This window comes from Atractosteus spatula (genome assembly GCF_055471065.1).
Source record: "Atractosteus spatula isolate fAtrSpa1 chromosome 10 unlocalized genomic scaffold, fAtrSpa1.hap1 SUPER_10_unloc_1, whole genome shotgun sequence".
Taxonomy (NCBI): Eukaryota; Metazoa; Chordata; class Actinopteri; order Semionotiformes; family Lepisosteidae; genus Atractosteus; species Atractosteus spatula.
The window spans coordinates 1,308,868-1,336,858 of NW_028296612.1; the positions used below are offsets into that span (position 1 = coordinate 1,308,868).

The 27,991-nt window shown below is 45.3% G+C and overlaps 1 protein-coding gene across 1 annotated transcript; it reads right to left on the minus strand.

Annotated features, from left to right (window-relative positions):
* Positions 1–1,813: 1,813 nt before the first annotated feature.
* LOC148813354 (uncharacterized) lies at positions 1,814–27,976 on the minus strand. Its single transcript, XM_088908323.1, has 3 exons — positions 27,484–27,976; positions 5,781–5,918; positions 1,814–5,057 (listed from the first exon to the last, which is right to left on the minus strand). Exons 1-3 carry the CDS (start codon positions 27,869–27,871, stop codon positions 3,931–3,933), a joined length of 1,653 nt encoding a protein of 550 aa, XP_088764449.1. The 5' UTR covers positions 27,872–27,976; the 3' UTR covers positions 1,814–3,930.
* Between the last annotated feature and the right edge of the window lie 15 nt (positions 27,977–27,991).

The window sequence follows — 27,991 nt, forward strand, 5'->3', positions numbered from 1 at the left end:
AATTTTGGATGAATGGTGGAGCTGATTTCCTGAGATTCAAAGGAATTACTGGAGCCGATGTCCGGGGTCTCGGGGAATACTGGAGCTGATATCCAGGGTTTCAGGGAATACTGGAGCTGATGTCTGGACATAAGGTGTCTTGTCCGTGCTCCAGTTCCAGTGAGGGGCAGGGTCTCCTCATCCACAGACGCTGAGCGACTCTTCAGGAAGGCTGCAGTGCTTTTTCCCTCAATAGATAAAGGCCTTTTGTTAATAAGCAAAACCATCCCGCCCTGCTCTGTCTACCTGGTCAGCTCTTGTGCCCACAGCTCTGTATTTTCATTAACATCCTGCAGGTTCAGAGGACACGAACTCCTCTACACCCCCCCCCCTTGGGCTACCAGACTCTCCTCTCACCTTCCAGTCTTCACCTCTGTCTCTTCCAATTTAAAAGACCAACTGCCAGTCATTTCCTAGTTCCTAACCAAAATACTTCATTTCAGGTATAACTTTCCCTTTTTGCCTACTAAGCAACCGTATAAAGCCACTCATTGATGGACATATCTATCATATCTAGCTGTCCTAGATCATCTCCTTTGCTATATTTATATATACAATAAAGATACTGTTGCACCGAACTCAATTCTACCACTGAAAATGATTACTCTTCACATAAAAACTGTTAAAAACCAGAGAATCCCACTTAAAATACCAACTGATAGCAGGGATTAGGTTGATATATACAGCTGGGATCTTTGTTCCCTGATACAGCTTTGGAAAAGGGGCAGTAAACTGAAGAAAACAGGGTAAAATGAATATTCACCAATAACGATACAACACAAAACACAACAGGAGAGACCAGTTTTGACTTGAGGATTCGTTATACTCATTCTCTCGCTGTTAACATGATCTTCCCCAGTATGGTTCATTGAGATGCCTTATCTAGTGCGGAGGTCATTCAACAGATTAAGGACAAGGTAACATTTCTGCCTGTACATGAAATATACTGTATTCCAGATTTACAAGAATCTTACACTGACCCAGATTAAAGTGTTTCTTACTTCTTTTTCCTAAGGCATTGATAAAGCGGATTTATCATTACTTTTCAGAACGTCAGAGCATTTGTTATGTACTTGGAGTGTTACCATATGTAAATAAATGTCAAATAAATTCTCTTAATGTCTCTTGATTCCATGCCCTTAAGCCACAAAACGCGATACTTCGGAAAAGTTGGCTAATAATAATAATTGCTTACACTTATATAGCGCTTTTCTAGACACTCCACTCAAAGCGCTTTACAGGTCAGGGGGAATCCCACTACCGCCACCAGTGTGCAGCCCCACCTGGATGATGCGACGGCAGCCATAGTGCGCCAGAACGCTCCCCCCACACCAGCTCTCAGTGGGGAGGAGAGCAGAGGGATGAAGCCAGTTCAGAGAGGGGGGTTATTAGGAGGCCATGATTGGTAAGGGCCAATGGGAAATTTGGCCAGGACGCCAGGGTGACACCCCTACTCTTTTCGAGAAACGCCCTGGGATTTTTAATGACCATAGAGAGTCAGGACCTCGGTTTTACGTCTCATCCGAAGGACGGCACCTGTTTACAGTCCAGTGTCCCCCGTCACTATACTGGGGCATTAGGACCCACATGGGCTGCAGGGTGAGCGCCCCCTGCTGGCCCCACTAACACCTCTCCCAGCAGCAACCAAAATTGGGTAGGAACTCTAGTCCATCAGTGTTAATTTCTTTGGCGATAATGTTTGTCGGTAAATTGTTTCTCTGTTTTCTAGTCAATGAGGAGAAAACATTCACAAAAATGACCAGGACTAAATTGCTTTTTGATTTTTTTTCCGTAAATTAAGAGGAGACAAAATTACGCTCGACTATGTTTGACTCAGACTGAAATTAATTGAGTCACCTGAGGTTCACCTTTGGCCATTTACTTTCAGTCTGGCATGCTGTGGTTGTAGTAATTAGATTTTAAAGGAGAGCACCTTGATTAGAAAAAGAGAAGTCACAGCATGCAATGAATTACTTGTAGTCCTCCTTGCTTTCACCTGGAAGAAGATCTAGGAGAGAGATCACCTTATTGGCCATCTTGCAGGAGGAATTTGTCTTTTGCGCAGCCCCCAGCTGGCTCTCCATGAGCCACACAGACAGGGAGAGAGAGAAGCTGGGGGTCAGAGTGCAGGGTCGGCCATTTATACGGCGCCCCTGGAGCAGCTGGGATGAAGCTCAGGGGCCCCAACGGAGTAGGATTCCTCTGCCGGCCGCGGGATTTGAACCGGCAAACCCTTCCAGCCACAGGCGCAGATCCTGAGCCCCAGAGCCACTGCTCCGCCCCCAGTTATTGGGCTGTTGGCAACAGTGATGAGTCAGGAGTGAGGTGGACCAGCTCACCAGACACCAATCTAGCTCTGAATGTCGACAGGACCCAAGAACCCATCGTGCGTTTCTTCCCATTCCTTGGACTGCGGAGTCGGCATAAGGCACAGCCTGCACTGCCACTTTCGGCGGTGCTTAAAGAAACACGACATGGGGAAGCAGCAGCAGGAGCAGCTCCTCTGTGGGCCACAGGATTTGAACCGGCAACCCTTCCAGCCACAGGCGCCACCGTTCCACCTGACCAGGGGTCGGGCAGTACCTCATGCATGACGAGCATGTGAGGAAGCTCTTATAATCACTGAAGACAAAGAAACATAATGGGCTCTCATTACTAGTTAAAAAACGACAACAAATTTGAATCACAGCCCCCAGACACCGTTGCACTGATAAGACACCCATTTTGTTTATACTGTAGCTAGTCAACAAATGCAAAAGAAGCTCAAATAAACCATATTTTGCAGTTTGCACATTGGGAAATTCTTCGCGATGTCTTGGCTAGAGATGAACGTGCAAGTTTACTCTTTGAAAATGCGAAGTTAGTGATACACGCTGTGCGCGTGCTGCATTACCGCTTCATAATAGAGCTCTGTCAGAAATAACATGTGAATAAAAAGTTGGTTTTGTTCCATTTTTTTTTAAAGTAACAGTGAGTCTGTAAAATGCCTTTGTGTACAGTTCATTTCAAGGCATGCAATAATCAGAAAATAACATTTAATTACATTTAGTTTATGTGGCTGTTAAAGCATATATATATATAGCTTGTCCTGTCTGGTTTTAAAAAAAAAATTAAAAAACATAAAAATATGGAATTATTAGTAATGGTGCCAAAATAGATTTTCTTAGTAAAAAAAGATTCATACAATATCTTATTCTTTATGATTTACCATTTATTGCATTTGATATTTGTCCTCTCTGGGGATAGACACACATAAGATTGTGCAACAAAGACTTTGAACGTTTTGGGAGAATTTAATCAGATGTGTGACCTTGTTTTTTCTTAAGAGTGACAGTTAAGGATCTGTTTTAATCGCATTTCTTGCTCAACATGGTAAGTTAGAAGCTGTTACACCATTACAAGCCTATCCAATGAGAACAGTCTTAATTGTAGCTTACACAGGGCTAACAAAACCTAACATTCCAAGACTATATAGGAATATAAAGACTATAAAAAATACTTCAGACTTAATTAATTTTAAAATGGAATAAAACTAAAAACGCTACACGTTTTACTGTAAATTTAGTTGACTAGACTCACTTAAAAGTGGGCGGCTACAAAGTGACTATGACTAATAGACATTCTGGGAACAAGTAAAGGTTTGTTCCATGCTGAAAAGAGAAGAAAAGAAACGTTTCAGCTGCGGAGCCTTCTTCGGATGTCACATGCTGACGCAGCTACCAACGTGAACTAAAAGACATTTTAGTGGACTTGACTAAGTCTATGAATAAATCAAAAACTGGTGACTAAATTGGTGTGTTTTCAAATCGCCTGACTGGATAAAACTCCTCCCCCACAGTGACTTTAGCTGAATGATCTCCTGTGTGAATGTGCTGGTGAGCTCTTCCCACACTAACTGCTGCTAAATGGTTTATCTCCTGTGTGAAGGCGCTGGTGTTGTTTTAAGGGGTATGACTGACTAAAACTCTTCCCACACTCACTGCAGCTGAATGGTTTCTCTCTTGTGTGAATGCGCTCATGAGCCCTTAAGGTACTTGACTGACTAAAATTCTTCCCACACTGACTGCAAATGAACGGTCTCTCTCCTGTGTGAATGCGCAGGTGATCTCTTAAGGTACTTGGGTCGCTAAAACTCTTCCCACACTGACTGCAGTAGAACGGTCTCTCTCCTGTGTGAACGCGCTGGTGAGATCTCAAGTTACATAGCAGACTAAAACTCTTCCCACACTGACTGCAGCTGAATGGTTTCTCTCCTGTGTGAATGCGCTGGTGTCTTTTCAAGAAGTGGGACTGGCTAAAACTCTTCCCACACTGACTGCAGCTGAACGGTCTCTCTCCTGTGTGAATGCGCTGGTGGGCTTTTAAGTTACTTGCGTCACTAAAACTCTTCCCACACTGACTGCAGCTGAACGGTCTCTCGCCTGTGTGTATGCGCTGATGTCTTCTTAAATGGTATACAAAAGTAAAACTCTTCCCACACTGACTGCAGTTGAATGGTTTCTCTCCCGAGTGAATGCGCTGGTGTGTTTTTAAGGTGCCTAGATGAGTAAAGCTCCTTCCACACTGACTGCAGCTGAACGGTCTCTCTCCCGTGTGAATGCGCTGGTGGGCTTTTAAGGCACTTGGGTCACTAAAACTCTTCCCGCACTGATTACAGCTGAAGGGTTTCTCTCCTGTGTGAATGCGCTGGTGGGCTCTTAAGGCACTTGCATCTCTAAAACCCTTCCCGCACTGATCACAGCTGAAGGGTCTCTCTCCTGTGTGAATGCGCAGGTGTCTTCTTAAGTGGTGTAACTGACTAAAACTCTTCCCGCACTGACTGCAGATGAAAGGTCTGTCTTCTGTCTGTAGGTGCTGGTAGGATTGTGAAATGCTAGACTGACAGAAAGGCTGCTCCTGTCTTTGCCAGAATGGCAGTATGTCCACTCCATCTGAGCAGGGCCTCGACTGATTCTCTCCATCGTGTCCCTCAGTGTACTGCACAGAAGTGTGAATCATCTGGGGCTCCTTCTCCAGCTCTGAAAGACAAAAACCATCCAGCTCATTCAGTTGTTCCTCTCCGTGCCCAAGAACAGACACACACTCAAGTTAATTAAATTCAATAATTTTCTCAGTAACCAGATTATTAAACCTGCGTGTGAAGTCATCAGATACTAAGGGGTCGTATGATTGTTTGAGACTCCGCAATGACAGTCTGTCCACTTGAACAGAAGAAGGCCTAATTATCATCAAGCCCTGTAGGTGCTGCTGTTGCTCCTCTCTCTCCTGACTCTCCTCTGGGTGCTGTGACTCAGTACTGTTCTCTTCACCAGGTACAGCAGTCTGCTGCTCTGCAGGGTCAGTCAACTGGGGATCCATGTCCTGCTCTGTATGATTAAACTCACCCAGTTCTTCTTTGTGCACATGGACAGCTACAGACCCCAGTGCATTACAACGTTCTGTAATATTGTTAGTGTACAGATTAATCTTCTCTCTAAAATCATCAGATACTAAGAGCCCAGATGTCTCCCTGTGAGATTAAATGCTCTGTGCTCTGTAAGAACATCCAGTTCTTCGCTGTGCTCTTGTAAAGTGACAGAGCCCAGTTCATAATATTGTATGGGTCCAGATTGGTAATCTTTTCTATAAAATAATAAGATACTAAGAGCCCAGGTGTCTCTCTCTCTCAGGCTCTGTCTTCATCACGGGCACAGAATCCAGATCCTCCACACACTGTCTGCTCTCTGTGTGCTGCTGCTCACCGAGGGTCTCTTTCCCTTGTGCGGCGGCGAGCTCTGTCTCCTGCATCAGACGGGAGCCCCCCTCCTCCTCCTCCTCGCTGTGCTGCTGTTCAAGAGGAGCCCTGTCCCCAGAGTCAGGGAGAGCGCTGGCCTCTGACCCTGAAAAACACAGGACAGGAGAACAAGACCTTTAACATGGGATGAAAGCAGAATTTAAAAAGCAAAAAACACTGCAGAGATACAAGAACACAAACTTTAAGATATAGGGATTTTTAGCATCTAGACAGACCACCACAGAATACTAAAGCAGCCCAATGTTCACTTGATCCTTTCATAAGGTGTTAATTTAGTCGACAAAAATGACGACGGAATGTTTTGTCAGCAAACACCAAAATAGTCCACAACGATAATGACAAGGACTTGATTGCTTTGCATTTCTGCTTCAGTGCACTAAGATGAGACAAAATAATAGTAATAATAATAACATCACTTTATTAACCCTTCACAATTTATTGCATTAGGAATTTGTCTTTGCACAGACCCCAGCTTGCTCTCCATGAGACACACAGAGAGGGAGAGAGGAGCCTGGGGTCAGAGCACAGGATCAGCCATTGTACAGCACCCCTGGAGCAGCTGGGGTTAATGGCCCAACAGAGTAGGATTCCTCTGCCCACTGCAGGATTTGAACCGGCAACCTTCCAGCCACAGGCGCAGATCCTTAGCCACAGTGCCACCGTTCCGCCCCAGAAATGACCTACTGGATTAAAACTCACAGTGAAATTAATTTTGCAACATGAGATTCACTATCCGTGTATTTACTTTGGCAGATAGCAGGCTGGCTGTAATGGGTACAATCCTAAGTCTGAGGCTGGGTGTGAACTGTGCACTGCCTAAAGGCTACGAATGTGTACAAATCGCTGATATCAGGATGTGCCACTTTCCATCTTTTTCTGTTTTTCCAACTGTCTCCCATTTCTGGACGGTCTTTTCAACAGCTCACGTCAGGGACTCTTACCGTCTGGCACAATGAGATGTAGACACTAGGCTAACCAGATCCAAGACAACAAAAAACTTTTAGAGAAGAAAGACGCGCTTGTGGTTCTCCGTGCTTTCAGCTGGAAGAAAAAGATCTGGCAGAATTTAGTGGATAATTAAACCAAAAAAAACCCAAAAACTCTTGTACAACATTACTGAAGATCGACAGAACTCAGCCTGTCATAGGGAGGGCAGGAGGGGTGCCCATGTGAGTCCTTTAAAAACTAAGTGATGGCTCAGCCACAATTGCACTTAGGTGCAAAGATGATGGTATATTATGACAATGCTCCCCACAATTTATATATAGCAAAACAAAAAAAGTTGAACTACTACACACACAAAAAAAAAAAACAGTTCTAGCACACTTAGGTCCTATCAGCGCCACACTGTAGCGATAGCAAGACTAAAACCCCGTTAGATCTCTCCCCCCCTTCCTAAATAGGTACCATATAGCCCTGCCCCTTTGGACTGTACCACTGTTACAAAATTATGGAGCTGCATTTCGCCCCAGATAAACGAATTTCCCTACCATGGGAATTCCTTCTTTCTTTGAAAGAATAGTATAAACAGAATGTAAAAAAAAAACACCAAGCCTGAATACATTTCACTTATTTTTAACCTCCTGTAAAAATGGTACTTCCTTGACCGGAAGATCACTCCACGTTGACATTATAAAGCCAAGCTGAAAAGGGGTATCGGGTTTGGACCCAAGAGGCCACCATACCAGGAAGTCGGACAGCAACGCGGAAGAGACAGACAGACAGACAGACAGAGCGCTCTCTCGCACAGATGAGCACAAAGAAAGAGAAACAGAGTTTGTGTCTGCGTCTCTTCAGGTAACAGAAACGGACTTTGAAATAAGAGGGGATAAGGTATTGCGTGTCTGAAATTAGGAAGCTGCTAGCCCCAGCCCCTCAAGACGGATAGTGAGTGTCTTGTAACGTACTGTCTGCGGACGGTGACAGAGATCCCTCTGTCGCACAGCCACATTATGAGTTGAAATCTACAGTACATCTGAAGCACCATCCGAGCTACAGCACCCAGACACTGGCATTAAGATCCCTTGTTTGCATTGCAGCTAGTCACCAAATTTAACTAGAAAACTAAGCAGGAATTAACGGCTTACAGCTTGCATATTAGGAAATTAGGAGGAAACAATACTGATAGGACTACTCTAACCTCAGCACCTAACTCAGAGGATTTAAAGACATAACCTAGATTAGACACAAGCCTCTCATTTAACTGTCATGTTAAAACGGTATCGAAAACACGCTTCCTACAGTTAAGAAAGATTGCAAAACTAAGGCAGTTTCTCTCCAGTCAAGACAGAGAAATTAGTACATGCTCTTGTATACAGCAGGTTAGACTACTGCAATGCCCTACTATCAGGGAGCACCCAAAAAAGCACTCTTCCAACACCTCACAGCGAATTCAGAATGCAGCATCTGGAATTGTTACTAAGACCAGAAAGTACGACCATATAACTCTTATTCTTAGCTCTCTTCATTGGCTTCCTGTCGGGTACAGGGCGGACGTCAAAATCCTTCTACTTACAAGGCTCTCAGAGGTCAGGCAGCTGTCGTTCAGGAGCTGATTAGTTCCATCTAATGGAACTTCCATCTTATTAATGGAACTTATTAATGTTGACCATCCACGTCGCCTGCTTAGATCACAGAATGCAGGTCTCCTTCATATTCCACGCATTCATAAAATAACAGTTGGCGATACAGCCTTTAGTTACAGGGCCCCTAGCTTAAAGAACGGTCTCCCACCCCATATTCAGGATGCCGAGTCAATCTCAGCATTCAAATCCAGATTGAAGATCTATTACTTCAGCCTAGCCTACTCACACCTTCCATCATAGCCTGCTGCAAATGCCATTGTGCGTCTCTGTGTTGGCCCACCAGTTAGATACATCTGTTCTGACCAAACTCTCCTATTCTCCTCCCCACATGTCTGTGCTGGGCACCATCTGAGTTGGAAGCTCCATCACTGCCATGGATCCAAGGGGGACACATCGTGGATATGGCTATCGTTTAGGGGGAATTCACTGGTCTACAGCGATCTGCATGGAGTACTGACACACAGAAGACATGATGGATGGATGGATAGCCTAATCCTTAATCCTTTTTTAATTGTATAATGTTAGCATGCCCAAAGGGGTTGGGCAGCCAGTTGACCTTGGACCCCCAGAGGTTTCTTTCCTCCTTACTAAGGAGTTTTTGGTGCCTCTCCTCCGTCGTCTTCTGGTCTTTTCTGTGCTGTATTCACATGTAGGGTCTGCGGTCAGTTTCTGTGCTGTATATGTAGGGTCGCATGCGTTGTTAAGCGCCTTGGGGCAACCTTGTTGTGAAAGGCGCCATATAAAAATAAATTGAATTGAATTGAAATGACAAGTGTCTTGTCTTGGATAGAGATCATTGTGCGAGAGCTAAGTTGTGCTTTTAAAACGAGAGCATGTCGAACACTCTTACACGTGCTGCATTTCAGCTTCAAAGCGGTGCTCTGTCAGAAATGCGATCTGATTCGATTTTCAAAATGTTACAGTCACTCTGGGAAATGCTTCCCCCCCCCGTGTACTGTACATTTCACAGCATGTAATAACCAGTAGAAAAGAATGTTCTTTAATCGCATGTAGCTTGGGTAGGTGGCGGGGTGTTTAGCTAGCCAAGAAAATGGTTTGGAGCACCAGCATCTCATAGCACGTGCAGGCATCATCCGTCTCATTTTTTTCAGAAGAGTAAAAAAAATCTGCCTGCAACCATTCGAGGTCGAAATTCTCTTATAAGGTTAAAGCAGAGATGACTGCACTGAAAAGTTCTGGTGCTCTCTCTCTCTCTCTACAGCCCTGGCCAAATGCGAAGAGAGCCCAGTTCACAAACTACACATTCCTGTTAACGTGACGGTGCCCGTGATCCTTACCAACAAAACAGGGCAAAAACTCGAGTCACGTGACTTTGGGGCCAAGGTTCGAAAGCTTATCTTATCAGCAACACAGCAGAAGTTACACGATCGTCTACTTCAAACTGTCAGTTACACGACTAAGTCGCTTAAGCCACTCCTACTTGACATTTTAGTTATGGAGTTGGGAAGACGACCCTCCCCCCCTTCCCACTGGGTGCCTGACTTGTCGCCATCTTTAATAATAATAATAATAATAATAATAATAATAATAATAATTGTTTACACTTATATAGCGCTTTCCTGGACACTCCACTCAAAGCGCTTTACAGGTCAGGGGGAATCCCACTACCGCCACCAGTGTGCAGCCCCCACCTGGATGATGCGACGGCAGCCATAGTGCGCCAGAACGCTCCCCCCACACACCAGCTCTCAGTGGGGAGGAGAGCAGAGTGATGGAGCCAGTTCAGAGAGGGGGGTTATTAGGAGGCCATGATTGGTAAGGGCCAGGGGGAAATTTGGCCAGGACGCCGGGGTGACACCCCTACTCTTTTCGAGAAACGCCCTGGGATTTTTAATGACCACAGAGAGTCAGGACCTCGGTTTTACGTCTCATCCGAAGGACGGCGCCTGTTTACAGTCCAGTGTCCCCCGTCACTATACTGGGGCATTAGGACCCACATGGACCGCAGGGTGAGAGCGCCCCCTGCTGGCCCCACTAACACCTCTTCCAGCAGCAACCTTAGTTTTTCCCAGGAGGTCTCCCCTCCAGGTACTGGTCAGGCTCACACCTGCTGAGCTCCAGTGGGGGGGGGGGGGGGGGCTGCCAGCTGTGAGTCGCAGGGTGATATGGCTGCTGGCTTTAATCATTTTAACAGTTCTGTGTCTGAATCGCAGTGGGTGAGAGAGACGTACAGAAAAAAGTGAAACTACAATTGCAAAAGCTTGGGTATACCAAAAAAAAAATCACAGAAAGCTGTGTGTTACAAAAGAACATGAGAAGCTGAAGCAGTTTGGGCAGAGATTGAGGATCTTGAATGATCAGGTGCATTTCTGGCAGTTTGAAGAGTATGAAGGCTTGAAAGGATAGAGAGCCAGAAATTCAGCTCACAGGACAAACAGAGCAATTCGGTCAGAGAGCCCTGTATGAATTAATAGCAAACATGGTTTCATGAAAGGCTTCTCAATTAGTTGAGCATTCGGGTAGATTGCCAGGGTAAAGATTAGGCGGGGAGCCGGTGGCTCTGCGGCTCAGGATCTGCGCCTGTGGCTGGAAGGGTTTGCCAGTTCAAATCCCACAGCCGGCAGAGGAATCCTACTCCGTTGGGCCCCTGAACGAGGCCCTTCACCCCAACTGCTCCAGGGGTGCTGTACAACGGCTGACCCTGCGCCCTGACCCCCCAGCTTCTCTCTCTCCCTGTCTGTGTGTCTCATGGAGAGCCAGCTGGGGTCTGCGAAAAGACAAAGTCCTCCTGCAGGAAATTGTCAAGGGTTAATAAAGTGATGTTATTATAAAGGATTTAGAAATATATTTTGTTAAAGCACGTCAGTTCTCTTTTTTTTTTTTGCAACACATAAAAACATTTTTCCCAAGCAACACAGAGACATTCCCCCACCCCCCACAAAGTAATTTAGCCTTCGTCACTAATGGAACCACATAAAGACATAATCTAAAGATTTTTAATGCAATGCTGGTAGCAGGATGAACTCAGGACTCGGCAGCTGTCAGGTTGAGCTCAGTGCATATTTGGCTGCAAGATGTCAACAGTGAAATAACTCACTTCGAGAAGGAGATTTTCAGAATCAGTATAAATCTAGCAGGATAGAGAAAGCACATGAAATAGGTAGTCAGATTGATCGGATTAGTATGCAAAGCCCTTTGGCACAGAGAGTGAGATCAGAGAGAAAAAACAGTTGACTTTAGATCTTTGTTTCTGAACCAGGGAAAACCTGATCATGTTTCTCTATAACAATAACGTTTTTTTTGTTATTTTATATAGCACCTTTAAAATTAGCATCTCAAAGCAATACACTAGGTGTAAAGAGATAAGCTCACTTTATTAGCCCTATACAATTTCTGGCAGGAGGAACTGGTCTTGTCGCAGACCCCAGCTGGCTCTCCATGAGACACACAGACAGGGAGAGAGAGAAGCTGGGGGGGTCAGAGCGCAGGGTCAGCCATTGTACAGCGCCCCTGGAGCAGTTGGGGTGAAGGGCCTCGTTCAGGGGCCCAACGGAGTAGGATTCCACAGCCGGCTGCGGGATTTGAACCGGCAAACCCTTCCAGCCACAGGCGCAGATCCTGAGCCACAGAGCCACCACTCCACCCGGTGCAATGCTTACAAAAACAGTTATAAGGACCACAAATTACAAAGTAGATGGAAGAAAGACAAGCAGTTAGACGTGCCACCGAAATTGGAAAACGAAGCAGATACAGACTCTATGTCTTCTGAAAAGAAAGGTTCTGAGGTTAGATTTACATGCACTCAGGGTGGGTGACTCTGATATCCCTGGGGACACCAATTCAGAGCTCTGGGGTGCAGCTAGAGAAGGGGCCCGTGTCCCCCACAGAAGGTAGATGATCTCGAAGACCAGAGTCAGACGAACAGAGGTTGCAAGGTGGGGAACAGATCGATAATAAACCAGGCAGGTCCTGAATGAGGATGAGGATGTTGAGGTGGACTCGAAACCCGACAGGAAGCCAGTGCAAGGACTTGAAGACGGGGGTAATGTGCTTGCTTGCTAGCGACCCGGTCAGGATTCTGCCTGTCAAATGCTGAACAGATCTGGAGATAGCTCAGTGTGGATTGAATTACCCCCAGTGAACAGGATGTGCGTTTATGAATTCTAGGAAAAAAAAAAACCTCTCTTAGTTCGTTCTGCTCCCTTTAAAAACAGAAAATCCACTGAATTCCACCCATTTGCTAATCTCTTTATCCAGTACAGACAAGCTGGAATCTATCCCAGCATGCCACAAACACAAGACACCCTGGACATGGCCCCAGTCCATCGCAGGGCAGACAAACGGACACAATCACACACTCACACCAGGATCGGTATCCCCATAAGCCAATTAATCATGTCACCTGCAGAAATCCTACGGATCACAGAGAGAACATGCAAACTCCACACATAGTACCCCAGTATTTGAACCTCGGGCCCCCGTGCTGCAAGACACTACCTGCTAACCACTGCACCGCCATTAGAAATGGGTGGATAGCTTAGTCATCTTTCTAGTTCAAAGAACTGCAAGCATAACTTTAATTTTGAAAGCCACTGAGACACATCTGGCGCTACTGTTGTATTTGTGAGAAGACATACCAAAAGAGTACTAACAACAACTGTGCCATCTTATTCCTTAGTTAAGACATTTGATTTTTATCAACAGTTAACACTGATTATTCAATCATTTGGAAGAACAAACGGCTTCTGCAAAAATAAATCTAAATGGTGAGAAAGATGTGTCATGATAATGGACTTAGAAGTCAGAGAAAAATTACATTGTTTAATTTTAAACACTAAGTGATATACGCAGAAGCAATGGGTGCCATTTGCACTTTTATAATAATAATAATTAATCATTGCTTACACTTATATAGCGCTTTTCTGGACACTCCGCTCAAAGCACTTGACAGGTAATGGGGAATCCCACTACCGCCACCAGTGTGCAGCCCCACCTGGATGATGCAACGGCAGCCATAGTGCGCCAGAACGCTCCCCCCACACACCAGCTCTCAGTGGGGAGGAGAGCAGAGGGATGAAGCCAGTTCAGAGAGGGGGGTTATTAGGAGGCCATGATGGGTCAGGGCCCATGGGAAATTTGGCTAGGACGCCAGGGTTACACCCCTACTCTTTTCGAGAAACGCCCTGGGATTTTGAATGACCACAGAGAGTCAGGACCTCGGTTTGACGTCTCATCCGAAGGACGGCGCCTGTTTACAGTCCAGTGTCCCCCGTCACTATACTGGGGCATTAGGACCCACACGGACCGCAGGGTGAGCGCCCCCTGCTGGCCCCACTAACACCTCTTCCTCTACTTATGTTATCATAATACCAGCACAACATGAATAACACTTACACTACTCTTAGACTAGGGCAGGTTTTCAACTGAATTATTATGGTATCAAAAGACCTAGTTATTAATAATATCAGTGAGATAAAGAATGTGTATATTATGTTTTCTGTTCTGTAGTGATATTTTAAGTACCTCATGCAGTAATTACCCTATAGTTATTAGAAATTCAGTATTGGTGGAAGCCCCTACTGAATAAACTGCAAATAATGTTGCTTTGAAACTTTGAATAAACGTCCTTTGAAAAAATAAATTTCAACACAACTTATAGGAAAGTACAGAATTATTAACAGTGATGTCATAAACAGATCTTCTTATAGAGGGACATCGTATGAATCTTTCCTAATAAGATTTATGACTAATCAAAAAGAAATGGCCTACTCTACCGATATTTGACATTTCTGGGGATCAATGCTCTTTAGACTGTCCAACCAAAACTTTTTGAAAAATCTTATAGAAACGTGTTACCCATTTTCTTAGATACCCTAAATCGTAATAAATAAAAAAAATGTAATTATTTTGCCTTTATACATTTTATTTTACACATAAATTAAAATACTGTGGCTGAAACTCATTTGGTTTTAATCAATTTAATTAAGTAAGACTAATTCTCGAGTCTTTAGACTGTGCAACAAAACCTTGTGCTTTTTGACCAAATCTTACAAAATGTGTTAAATATTTTCTTAGGCATACAGTTTATTATTTATTACGATTTAGAACTTATTATACCTTTATTTTAATGTATTTGTATAATAAAATGTATACTTAAAATGTGATTAACCTAATTTTGTTTTAATCACTGTAATTAAGCTAATTAAGACCAATTATAGTGAAAACTGGGTTGACTAGACTGAATTAAAAATGGATGACTGGATGGTGGCTATGACTAACAGACACTTTCGTTGACTCGGCTAAGACTATATCAAAAACTGGAGACTAAATTAACACTGCAGACAAGTACACAGAAAAATAAGAGTCAGAATTAACAACTTCAAATACCTCTATTGACAGTGACAACCAGCACTGACCAGCAAAGTGGTTGGCTAGCAGCCATATCACTCTGCAACTCACCACTCCCCACTCCCCCACTGAGGCTCAGCAGGTGTGAGCCTGGTCAGTACCTGGAGGGGAGACCTCCTGGGAAAAACTAAGGTTGCTGCTGGAAGATGTGTTAGTGGGGCCAGCAAGGGGGGCGCTCACCCTGCGGTCCATGTGGGTCCTAATGCCCCAGTATAGTGACGGGGACACTGGACTGTAAACAGGCGCCGTCCTTCGGATGAGACGGAAAACTGAGGTCCTGACTCTCTGTGGTCATTAAAAATCCCAGGGCGTCTCTCGAAAAGAGTAGGGGTGTAACCCCGGTGTCCTGGCCTAATTCCCCCCCCTGGTCTTTACCCATCATGGCCTCCTAATCACCCCCCTCACTGAACTGGCTTCATCCCTCTGCTCTCCTCCCCACTGAGAGGAGAGCGTGGGGAGCGCTGTGGGGAGCGTTCTGGCGCACTATGGCTGCCGTCGCATCATCCAGGTGGGGGCTGCACACTGGTGGCGGTAGTGGGATTCCCCCTGACCTGTCAAGCGCTTTGAGTGGAGTGTCCAGAAAAGCGCTATATTAGTGTAAGCAATTATTATTATTAAAGTCTTTTAATAACCACGTCAAGGATTAAATGTGAAAACAGCGTGGTGATTGGTCGAAGCCCAACTGCTATTTAAGGTTGAACTCTAGAGGCAGTAAAGGAATAGGTAACAGGTTTATTCCACGCTGAAAAAAGAGAAGCAAGAAAACACAACGTTTCGGCCGTGGAGCCTTCTTCAGGTGCGTCAGGGGAACTGAATGCAGGGAATAAACCTATTACTTGTTCCTTTGCAGCCTACGCCCGAACTCTAGAGGCGGTGACTGGCTTAGACAGTGAATTCAGAGAGGGAGAGAGATGGCAGCCCAGTATGTGATCTCCTGTCCCAGCCTGAGGAACAGTGAGTCTGTCTCCCAATGATGCTCCAGCCGCCTACAGAATATGTCAAGATTTTATAATATGTCTTCGTTGTAAATGTCTGTAGATTTTATTTTACATCTATTTTTGGTTGTGTTTAATGGAAATATCATCACTTTCATTTGCTTTGGCAACACTGATTGTACCCATCGGTCATGCTAATAAAGCACCTTCAATTGAATTGAATTGAGAGGTAGAGGTAGTGGGGATATACACGTGTGTGAGAGAGAGAGAGAGAGAGAGAGAGAGAGAGAGAGAGAGAGAGAGAGAGAGAGAGAGAGAGAGAGAGAGAGAGAGAGAGAGAGAGAGAGAGAGGAGGGAACTCAGTTGATCAGGCAGCCCAGTATGTGATCTCCTGTCCCAGCCTGAGGAACAGTGAGTCTGTCTCCCAATGATGCTCCAGCCGCCTACAGAATATGGCAATATTTTATATTATGTCTTTGTTGTAAACGTTTGTAATATGTCTGTAGATTTTATTTTACTTCTATTTTTTGTTTTGTTCCATGTTAATTTTATTATTTTTATTTGCTTTGGCAACACTGATTGTACCCATCGGTCATGCTAATAAAGCACATTGAATTGAATTGAATTGAGAGAGAGAGAAACAGACCCTGACGAAGTACAGGCTCAGTGACCACAACCTGGCCATAGAAACTGGGCGACACAGGCAGACCTGGCTGCCCAGAGAGGACAGGCTGTGCTCCCACTGCCAGCGGGGAGAAATAGAGACAGAGGTGCACTTCCTACTGCACTGTGACAGATACTCTGGGATTAGAGAAACATTCTTCCCGAAATTCAGAAATCTAATCCCAGAGTTCCCACACCTGCCAGAATCACAACGGGTCCCAATCCTACTGGGAGAGGGAGGAGGGAACTCAGTTGAACTGGCAGCCCAGTATGTGATCTCCTGTCACAGCCTGAGGAACAGTGAGTCTGTCTCCCAATAATGCTCCAGCCGCCTACAGAATATGTCAATATTGTATAATATGTCTTTGTTGTAAATGTCTGTAATATGTCTGTAGATTTTATTTTACTTCTATTTTTGTTTTGTTTCATGTAAATATCATTACTTTCATTTGCTTTGGCAACACTGATTGTACCCATCGGTCATGCTAATAAAGCACCTTGAATTGAATTGAATTGAGAGAGAGAGAGAGGTAGTGGGGATATACACCTGTGAGAGAGAGAGAGGTAGTGGGGATATACACCTGTGAGAGAGAGAGAGAGAGAGAGAGAGAGAGAGAGGTAGTGGGGATATACACCTGTGAGAGAGAGAGAGAGAGAGAGAGAGAGTAAATGTCTGTAATATGTCTGTAGATTTTATTTTACTTCTATTTTTGTTTTGTTTCATGTAAATATCATTACTTTCATTTGCTTTGGCAACACTGATTGTACCCATCGGTCATGCTAATAAAGCACCTTGAATTGAATTGAATTGAATTGAGAGAGAGAGGTAGAGGTAGTGGGGATATACACCTGTGAGAGAGAGAGAGAGAGAGATAGAGGTAGTGGGGATATACACCTGTGAGAGAGAGAGAGAGAGAGAGAGAGAGAGAGAGAGAGAGAGAGAGAGAGAGAGAGAGAGGGAACTCAGTTGATCAGGCAGCCCAGTATGTGATCTCCTGTCACAGCCTGAGGAACAGTGAGTCTGTCTCCCAATAATGCTCCAGCCGCCTACAGTATATGTCAATATTTTATAATATGTCTTCATTGTAAATGTCTGTAGATTTTATTTTACTTTTATTTTTTGTTTTGTTAAATGGAAATATCATTACTTCCATTTGCTTTGGCAACACTGATTGTACCCATCGGTCATGCTAATAAAGCACATCGAATTGAATTGAATTGAGAGGTAGTGGGGATATACACCTGAGAGAGAGAGAGAGAGAGAGAGAGAGAGAGAGAGAGAGAGAGAGAGGAGGGAACTCAGTTGATCAGGCAGCCCAGTATGTGATCTCCTGTCCCAGCCTGAGGAACAGTGAGTCTGTCTCCCAATGATGCTCCAGCCGCCTACAGAATATGGCAATATTTTATAATATGTCTTTGTTGTAAACGTCTGTAATATGTCGGTAGATTTTATTTTACTTCTATTTTTTGTTTTGTTCCATGTTAATTTTATTATTTTTATTTGCTTTGGCAACACTGATTGTACCCATCGGTCATGCTAATAAAGCACATCGAATTGAATTGAATTGAATTGAGAGAGAGAGAGAGAGAGAGAGAGAGGTAGTGGGGATATACACCTGTGAGAGAGAGAGAGGTAGTGGGGATATACACCTGTGAGAGAGAGAGAGAGAGAGAGAGAGAGAGAGAGAGAGAGAGAGAGAGAGAGAGAGAGAGGAGGGAACTCAGTTGATCAGGCAGCCCAGTATGTGATCTCCTGTCCCAGCCTGAGGAACAGTGAGTCTGTCTCCCAATGATGCTCCAGCCGCCTACAGAATATGGCAATATTTTATAATATGTCTTTGTTGTAAACGTCTGTAATATGTCTGTAGATTTTATTTTACTTCTATTTTTGTTTTGTTTCATGTAAATATCATTACTTTCATTTGCTTTGGCAACACTGATTGTACCCATCGGTCATGCTAATAAAGCACCTTGAATTGAATTGAATTGACAGAGGTAGAGGTAGTGGGGATATACACCTGAGAGAGAGAGAGAGAGAGAGAGAGAGAGAGAGAGAGAGAGAGAGAGGTAGAGGTAGAGGTAGTGGGGATATACACCTGAGAGAGAGAGAGAGAGAGAGAGAGAGAGAGAGAGAGAGAGAGAGAGAGAGAGAGGTAGAGGTAGTGGGGATATACACCTGTGAGAGAGAGAGAGAGAGAGAGGGGGGGGGGGGAGGGAGGGAGGTAGAGGTAGTGGGGATATACACCTGTGAGAGAGAGAGAGAGAGAGAGAGAGAGAGAGAGAGAGAGAGAGGTAGTGGGGATATACACCTGTGAGAGAGAGAGAGAGAGTTGAACTGGCAGCCCAGTATGTGATCTCCTGTCCCAGCCTGAGGAAGAGTGAGTCTGTCTCCCAATAATGCTCAAGCCGACTACAGTATATGTCAAGATTTTATAATATGTCTTTGGTTTTGGACTGGCCTTGACGTGACGTGACTTGACGTGACGGGACGTGACGGGACGTGACGGGACGTGACGGGACGTGACGGGACGTGACGGGACGTGACGGGACGGGACTGGAAGAGCCAGGCAGGAAGGGAGGCAGTCGGATACAGAGCTGTTCAATTACAGAGAGGCTCCCAGCCGACACAGCAAGAGGCGCAGCTGGGGATTCAGAAACTAAACCAATTAAAGGGGGGGAAAAAAGGCCCAGAGATATACGAGACCTTAGCGGACTTTCCACCGAGACATTACTCGAGAGGATAAGGGGAGAAAAGTGATGTTTTGAATTTGCTTGCGTTAAGGAAAGAGAATGCCAACACAACTCAATAACAACAACAGCGGACTGAATCATCATCATCATCAGAAACGGAGAACAGTATTTTATATAGCGCCTTTCAGGGGGGCTTCTCAAAGGTCTTTACAGAGACCAAAAGCGACACAGTTTCTTTTTTTTAAATAAACAGGTACGGTGAGGCTTCGGGAGGGGGGGGCAAGAGGGAGTCCGATTAAACCGGTTGAGGTCCTCATCGAAAAACTCGACATGTTTGAGGGGGGGGAGAAGGCCCGTGTTGCCCCTGGCAACCGCAGGACGCGGGGGGTCGGGCCCAGTCCGGGCGTGACGATCAAAATTCGAGACCCCCCTCCCCCAAAGACCCAAACACACCAACGATCTGAACCCGATTCTTTCGAAAGCAGAGAGCACAGATTCTAAAAAAAAACAACAACAACACAATTATCAAATTTAATCTCGTGCATCTAGATACAACAGGTAACAGATGGTACCGTTACCATCTGGAAAACGGTACCGGAGCATTCGGGCCCGGACTACCAGACTCAGAGACAGTTTTTACCCCCGCACTATCAAACTGTTAAATTCCCAGCCCCTCTCACCTCTCACCTCTCACCTCTCACCTCTCACCTCTGATCTGAACCTCACAGTGCCTTCTTCCTTTCTTTCTTTCTTACCAAAAACCCAAACACACGTTGAAAATCCACCTCTCCCATACATGTCAAAAGCTCACTCCCCATCATTTCTATCCCTTTATTTCATTCTGCTGATGCATATTTTTGCACATAACCTGTTACCTTTTTGTTGTTTTGCACATTGCCTGTTGTTGTTGTTTTTTTGCACACTGCCTGTCGTCCCTGTCTTTCTTTTGCTACACAATTGTATTGTTGTTGTTGTTTTTTTTTTCCTCTTTGTACTACTTATGTCCGAGAGCTAGCTAAATAGCATTTCGTTATACCATATACCATGTATATGAGTCTAATGACAATAAACTTGAACTTGAACTCCTGGCTGCATTTCAAGCTGCAGAGCACAGGGGATGCTGGCTGGGATGTGGGAGCCCCAGACTCGGTGATCAAAGCAATTGTAAAGTTTACCTTGGTTTCCACTAGTTCATGAAATTCTGGGTAAATGATTAAGGGTGAACCAGCAGTCCAGGAAGACAGCCTAAAGGAAAAAGGACAGAGGAGACAAGAGAGCAGGAAGGCGAGAGCTTCCTGTTCCAGATCACCTGGAAGAGACCAGACTGGAGCTAAGTATTTGAACCTTATTAAGATAGCCTGTTATTGTGTAATTTCTAGAGATCTCCGATTGCCACTGTAAAGAATCCCTTGGTAAGAAATCACTATCGCTAACTGTGGCCGAAAAGCTGATCGACACGTTTGTGCTCTCTCGGATTGACTACTGTAATGTTCTACTCGCTGGGGGGTATCTACTCTGAACAAACTGCAGTCTGTCCAAAATTCAGCAGCCAGAATCCCGACCAGGTCGAGTGAAAGTGATCGCATTACTCCTATCCTGGAGTCCCTGCACTGGCTTCCAGTCAAATTCCGTGTGGACTTTTAAAATCCTCCTGCTCACCCATAAGGCTCGGCGTGGCTGGGCACCTCAGTACCTGTCTGAACTATCATCGCCCTACTCCCCACCTCGCAACCTCCGCTCTTCAAATTCTGCCCTCCTTACTGTCCCCCAAGCCCATCTACACTCTAGGGGTGACAGGGCCTTCTCCTGTTATGCCCCCAAGCTCTGGAACTCTCTGCCCAAGGATATCAGAGAGTCACCTTCTCTAAACTCCTGCCAATCCAGACTCCAAACCCTCTTCTTCAGAAGAGCCTTTACTGAACTGGATCCATTCTTCACCCCTCTGCTTCTCTTAGTACCACCATCCACGCTCTCCTCTACTGTAATTGTTGTATTGTTGTAATTGTGTTTTATCTTGTGTATTCTTCTTATTTATTGTTGTTGTCATCCTGTAAAGCGCTTTGAGGAGCCACCTTTAAAGACGCTATATAAAACAAAGTTTATTATTATTAAAGATTTTGAGAATAAGGAGTTGCCATTAATTTGGTAACATCAGGGTTGAGAGCAGGAGAGAGATGTAACTGCGGGTAACATTGTTTTTAGTTTAGAAGGCACTTGATCTCTTCTTTTTGGTCTTTGTAGGAGCTATTTAAGAGTTGAACACTTAGCAACAGTCAGGTTTCTCTGGGTAGACAGGAGGTGGGTCTCTGGGTCATCTTATTTATAAATTGCTTAACGTGCGTGTTGTATGTTAAGTGCGTGTGTAGTTTAGTGTGCGTTTTGTCATTGTTAATAAATATTTATTAGCAATGGAACTCTCTGCCCACGGATATCAGAGAGTCACCTTCTCTAAACTCCGGCCAATCCAGACTCCAAACCCTCTTCTTCAGAAAAGGCTTTACTTAGTACCACCATCCACGGTCTCCTCTGTATATTGTAATTGTGTTTTATCTTGTGTATTCTTCTTATTTATTGTTGTTGTCATCCTGTAAAGCGCTTTGAGAAGCCACCTTTAAAGGCGCTATATAAAATAGTTTATTATTATCATTATTTGTTAGCCCAGTGTGTCTTAATTCTGACTCTTTTCAGCGCACAAAGAAACTCAAGTGCTTCTCAATCTAATTACTGGATACAGTCATTTAATTTAATCCTTGATTTACCCTCGGGGCCATTTCAGGCTGTTCCTCTCATTTCACAATCCCCCTATTTGTAACCATTGGTGTCACCGATATCCTGTGGTGAACTGGCGTCCTGCCCCCCCCCGGCGTATCCCACACTGTGCCACTTGCATGCTGGGATAGGCCCCGGCTCTACCCTGACCCCCGTACCGGAGAGAGCAGTGAACTCAACCGAGAGGAAACGACTGTCTCTCTCGAAGGCTCATACACCTTCTGCTCTGTGCCCTAATCGAAAAGAGGTCAGGAAGAGAACAGCGCTGGTACTCGACTCCACAATCCGAGCAGGCGGCAGACACAAAAACGCCAAGAGATAAACCCCGAGAGCAGAGTTCGTCCTTTCAATTCCTTCCATATCCAGGACCCTCCTTCTCCTCCAAGATCAATGAATACAGCAGACTTAAAACTCCCTCATACGCTGCGCCTCACCAGAGACGATCCAATATTCACTTGCCCCTGCACCTCAAACCCCTGACTGCCAGAAAACATTAAAAAAAAGCAAATATCTGTCAACTGATTGACCATTTTTATCCTGTTTAAAATGATTTCCAGATTTTATTCGCTTCTCTGAAACCTAAATCACTGGAAACGCGTTTGGCCAAGATTATATTAAAAATAAGTTAAAAAAATTGGAATTATTTTTAAAGATAAAAAACACTAAACAAGCAAGCTAGCCATGTATTCTGTAAACATGATGTAAATACAGTAGCTCATCATTTTTTACTCTTATGATATAGACTAAGTATCTCAGCCCTGTTACTGAAATACAGATGACGGACACTGACTGGACACTCCAGTACATTAACACTGCACTGAGAGAGAGAGAGGTTAATACAGACACACTGACTGGACACTCCAGTACATTAACACTGCACTGAGAGAGAGAGGGGTTAATACAGACACACTGACTGGACACTCCAGTACATTAACACTGCACTGAGAGAGAGAGGGGTTAATACAGACACACTGACTGGACACTCCAGTATATTAACACTGCACTGAGAGAGAGAGAGGGGTTAATACAGACACACTGACTGGACACTCCAGTACATTAACACTGCACTGAGAGAGAGAGGGGGGCTCATACAGACACACTGACTGGACACTCCAGTACATTAACACTGCACTGAGAGAGAGAGGGGTTCATACAGACACACTGACTGGACACTCCAGTACATTAACACTGCACTGAGAGAGAGGGGTTAATACAGACACACTGACTGAACACTCCAGTACATTAATACTGCTCTGAGAGAGAGAGGGGTTCATACAGACACACTGACTGGACACTCCAGTACATTAACACTGCACTGAGAGAGAGAGGGGTTAATACAGACACACTGACTGGACACTCCAGTACATTAACACTGCACTGAGAGAGAGAGGGGGGCTCATACAGACACACTGACAGGACACTCCAGTACATTAACACTGCACTGAGAGAGAGAGGGGGTCATACAGACACACTGACTGGACACTCCAGTACATTAACACTGCACTGAGAGAGAGAGGGGTTCATACAGACACACTGACTGGACACTCCAGTACATTAACACTGCACTGAGAGAGAGAGGGGTTCATACAGACACACTGACTGGACACTCCAGTACATTAACACTGCACTGAGAGAGAGAGGGGTTCATACAGACACACACTGACTGGACACTCCAGTACATTAACACTGCACTGAGAGAGAGAGGGGTTCATACAGACACACTGACTGGACACTCCAGTACATTAACACTGCACTGAGAGAGAGGGGTTCATACAGACACACTGACAGGACACTCCAGTACATTAACACTGCACTGAGAGAGAGAGGGGGTCATACAGACACACTGACTGGACACTCCAGTACATTAACACTGCACTGAGAGAGAGAGGGGTTCATACAGACACACTGACTGGACACTCCAGTACATTAACACTGCACTGAGAGAGAGAGAGGGGTTAATACAGACACACTGACTGGACACTCCAGTACATTAACACTGCACTGAGAGAGAGAGGGGGGCTCATACAGACACACTGACTGGACACTCCAGTACATTAACACTGCACTGAGAGAGAGAGGGGTTCATACAGACACACTGACTGGACACTCCAGTACATTAACACTGCACTGAGAGAGAGAGGGGTTCATACAGACACACTGACTGACTGGACACTCCAGTACATTAGCACTGCACTGAGAGAGAGAGAGGGGTTAATACAGACACACTGACTGGACACTCCAGTACATTAACACTGCACTGAGAGAGAGGGGTTAATACAGACACACTGACTGGACACTCCAGTACATTAACACTGCACTGAGAGAGAGGGGTTCAAACAGACACACTGACAGGGCACTCCAGTACATTAACACTGCACTGAGAGAGAGAGGGGGTCATACAGACACACTGACTGACTGGACACTCCAGTACATTAACACTGCACTGAGAGAGAGAGAGGGGTTAATACAGACACACTGACTGGACACTCCAGTACATTAACACTGCACTGAGAGAGAGGGGTTCATACAGACACACTGACTGGACACTCCAGTACATTAACACTGCACTGAGAGAGAGAGGGGTTCATACAGACACACTGACTGGACACTCCAGTACATTAACACTGCACTGAGAGAGAGAGGGGTTCATACAGACACACTGACTGGACACTCCAGTACATTAACACTGCACTGAGTGAGAGAGGGGTACATACAGACACACTGACTGGACACTCCAGTACATTAACACTGCACTGAGAGAGAGAGAGGGGTTCATACAGACACACTGACTGGACACTCCAGTACATTAACACTGCACTGAGAGAGAGAGAGGGGTTCATACAGACACACTGACTGGACAATCCAGTACATTAACACTGCACTGAGAGAGAGAGAGGGGTTCATACAGACACACTGACTGGACACTCCAGTACATTAACACTACACTGAGAGAGAGAGGGGTTCATACAGACACACTGACTGGACACTCCAGTACATTAACACTGCACTGAGAGAGAGGGGTTAATACAGACACACTGACTGGACACTCCAGTACATTAACACTGCACTGAGAGAGAGAGGGGTTAATACAGACACACTGACTGGACACTCCAGTACATTAACACTGCACTGAGAGAGAGAGAGGGGTTAATACAGACACACTGACTGGACACTCCAGTACATTAACACTGCACTGAGAGAGAGGGGTTAATACAGACACACTGACTGGACACTCCCGTACATTAACACTGCACTGAGAGAGAGAGGGGTTCATATAGAAACACTGACTGGACACTCCAGTACATTAACACTGCACTGAGAGAGAGAGGGGGGTTCATACAGACACACTGACTGAGAACTCCAGTACATTAACACTGCACTGAGAGAGAGGGGTTCATACAGACACACTGACTGGACACTCCAGTACATTAACACTGCACTGAGAGAGAGAGGGGTTCATACAGACACACTGACTGGACACTCCAGTACATTAACACTGCACTGAGAGAGGGGTTAATACAGACACACTGACTGGACACTCCAGTACATTAACACTGCACTGAGAGAGAGAGAGAGAGAGAGAGAGAGAGAGAGAGAGAGAGAGAGAGAGAGAGAGAGGTTCATACAGACACACTGGCTGAGTGGACACTCCAGTACATTAACACTGCACTGAGAGAGAGAGGGGGGTTAATACAGACACACTGACTGGACACTCCAGTACATTAACACTGCACTGAGAGAGAGAGGGGGGTTAATACAGACACACTGACTGGACACTCCAGTACATTAACACTGCACTGAGATAGAGAGGGGGGTTAATACAGACACACTGACTGGACACTCCAGTACATTAACACTGCACTGAGATAGCGAGGGGTTCATACAGACACACTGACTGGACACTCCAGTACATTAACACTGCACTGAGAGAGAGAGGGGTTAATACAGACACACTGACTGGACACTCCAGTACATTCACACTGCACTGAGAGAGAGAGAGGGGTTCATACAGACACAATGACTGGACACTCCAGTACATTAACACTGCACTGAGAGAGAGAGGGGTTCATACAGACACACTGATAGGACACTCCAGTACATTAACACTGCACTGAGAGAGAGAGAGAGGGGTTCATACAGACACACTGACTGGACACTCCAGTACATTAACACTGCACTGAGAAAGAGAGGGGTTCATACAGACACACTGACTGGACACTCCAGTACATTAACACTGCACTGAGAGAGAGGGGTTAATACAGACACACTGACTGGACACTCCAGTACATTAACACTGCACTGAGAGAGAGAGGGGATCATACAGACACACTGACTGGACACTCCAGTACATTAACACTGCACTGAGAGAGAGAGGGGTTCATACAGACACACTGACTGGACACTCCAGTACATTAACACTGCACTGAGAGAGAGAGGGGTTAATACAGACACACTGACTGGACACTCCCGTACATTAACACTGCACTGAGAGAGAGAGGGGTTCATATAGACACACTGACTGGACACTCCAGTACATTAACACTGCACTGAGAGAGAGAGGGGTTCATACAGACAGACTGACTGGACACTCCAGTACATTAACACTGCACTGAGAGAGAGGGGTTAATACAGACACACTGACTGGACACTCCAGTACATTAACACTGCACTGAGAGAGAGAGGGGATCATACAGACACACTGACTGGACACTCCAGTACATTAACACTGCACTGAGAGAGAGAGGGGTTCATACAGACACACTGACTGGACACTCCAGTACATTAACACTGCACTGAGAGAGAGAGAGGGGTTCATACAGACACACACTGACTGGACACTGCAGTACATTAACACTGCACTGAGAGAGAGAGGGGTTCATACAGACACACTGACTGGACACTCCAGTACATTAACACTGCACTGAGAGAGAGGGGGGTTCATACAGACACACTGACTGGACACTCCAGTACATCAACACTGCACTGAGAGAGAGAGGGGTTCATACAGACACACTGACTGGACACTCCAGTACATCAACACTGCACTGAGAGAGAGAGAGGGGTTCATACAGACACACTGACTGGACACTCCAGTACATCAACACTGCACTGAGAGAGAGAGAGGGGTTCATACAGACACACTGACTGGACACTCCAGTACATCAACACTGCACTGAGAGAGAGAGAGGGGTTCATACAGACACACTGACTGGACACTCCAGTACATCAACACTGCACTGAGAGAGAGAGGTTAAGAAAAACACGAATATTCCTGACTAAATATTCCAGAGGAGTTTCTACAGATAGACCCCGGTAGACTGGAATGTTTGAACCTATTCATCATATAAATATAATAGCTAAACGAATATTGTATTTGTATTATAATAATGTTATATTTTATACCGTATATATATTTCCCAATAACGTCGGATTTAGAGAAACAGATGCTGAATCTGAACGAGTTGTTTTCAGCACCCTAACCGGACAATAACAGTTTCAGTTTCCAGTCAAGACTCCTGTCGCTACATCACACAAATCTCTCCCACCTCACTCTGCATCCCTCCACTGGATTCTCACCAGTGAGGAAGTTTTTAAACACACACACACACACAGACTTCATACAAGTCACCACACTGACCTGACAGCTCCGGTTCCGTGTCCGTTTCTTCCTTTATCTCTACGGTGACTTCCCAGGGAGGCGTGTGTCCATCACGATCTGTCTGTCCCCGATCTCCTCCTGCTCCCGGCTCCTTCTCCCAGAACCGCAATCTCACCTTCAGCCTCTCGTTTTCCTTCTTCAGCCGCGCCATCTCAGTCCCGACACTGTCCTCCACACACTGGGTGATCTTAAACACGGCCCGCCTCACCAGGAGCTGGGCGACGCCGCGGAGTTTGTCCTGAAACTCGTTCTCGGAGTCAGACTTCCTGTTTCGGAAGACGTCTGCCACTTCGTACACGATCGATCTGAGCACCACCTGCATGAACGAGTCAAGCTGGGTTTGCAGATCCAGCAGGTACTCCGCCATCCTTCGTCAGAGCCGGCCAGCAACAAAGGCGGAATTGCGGAGTTGAAGCGCAAAAACGAACGGTCTTAAGTTTTATCCGTCACAGATCCTGTGTTCAGGCCCGTATTCCGTTCAAGCATA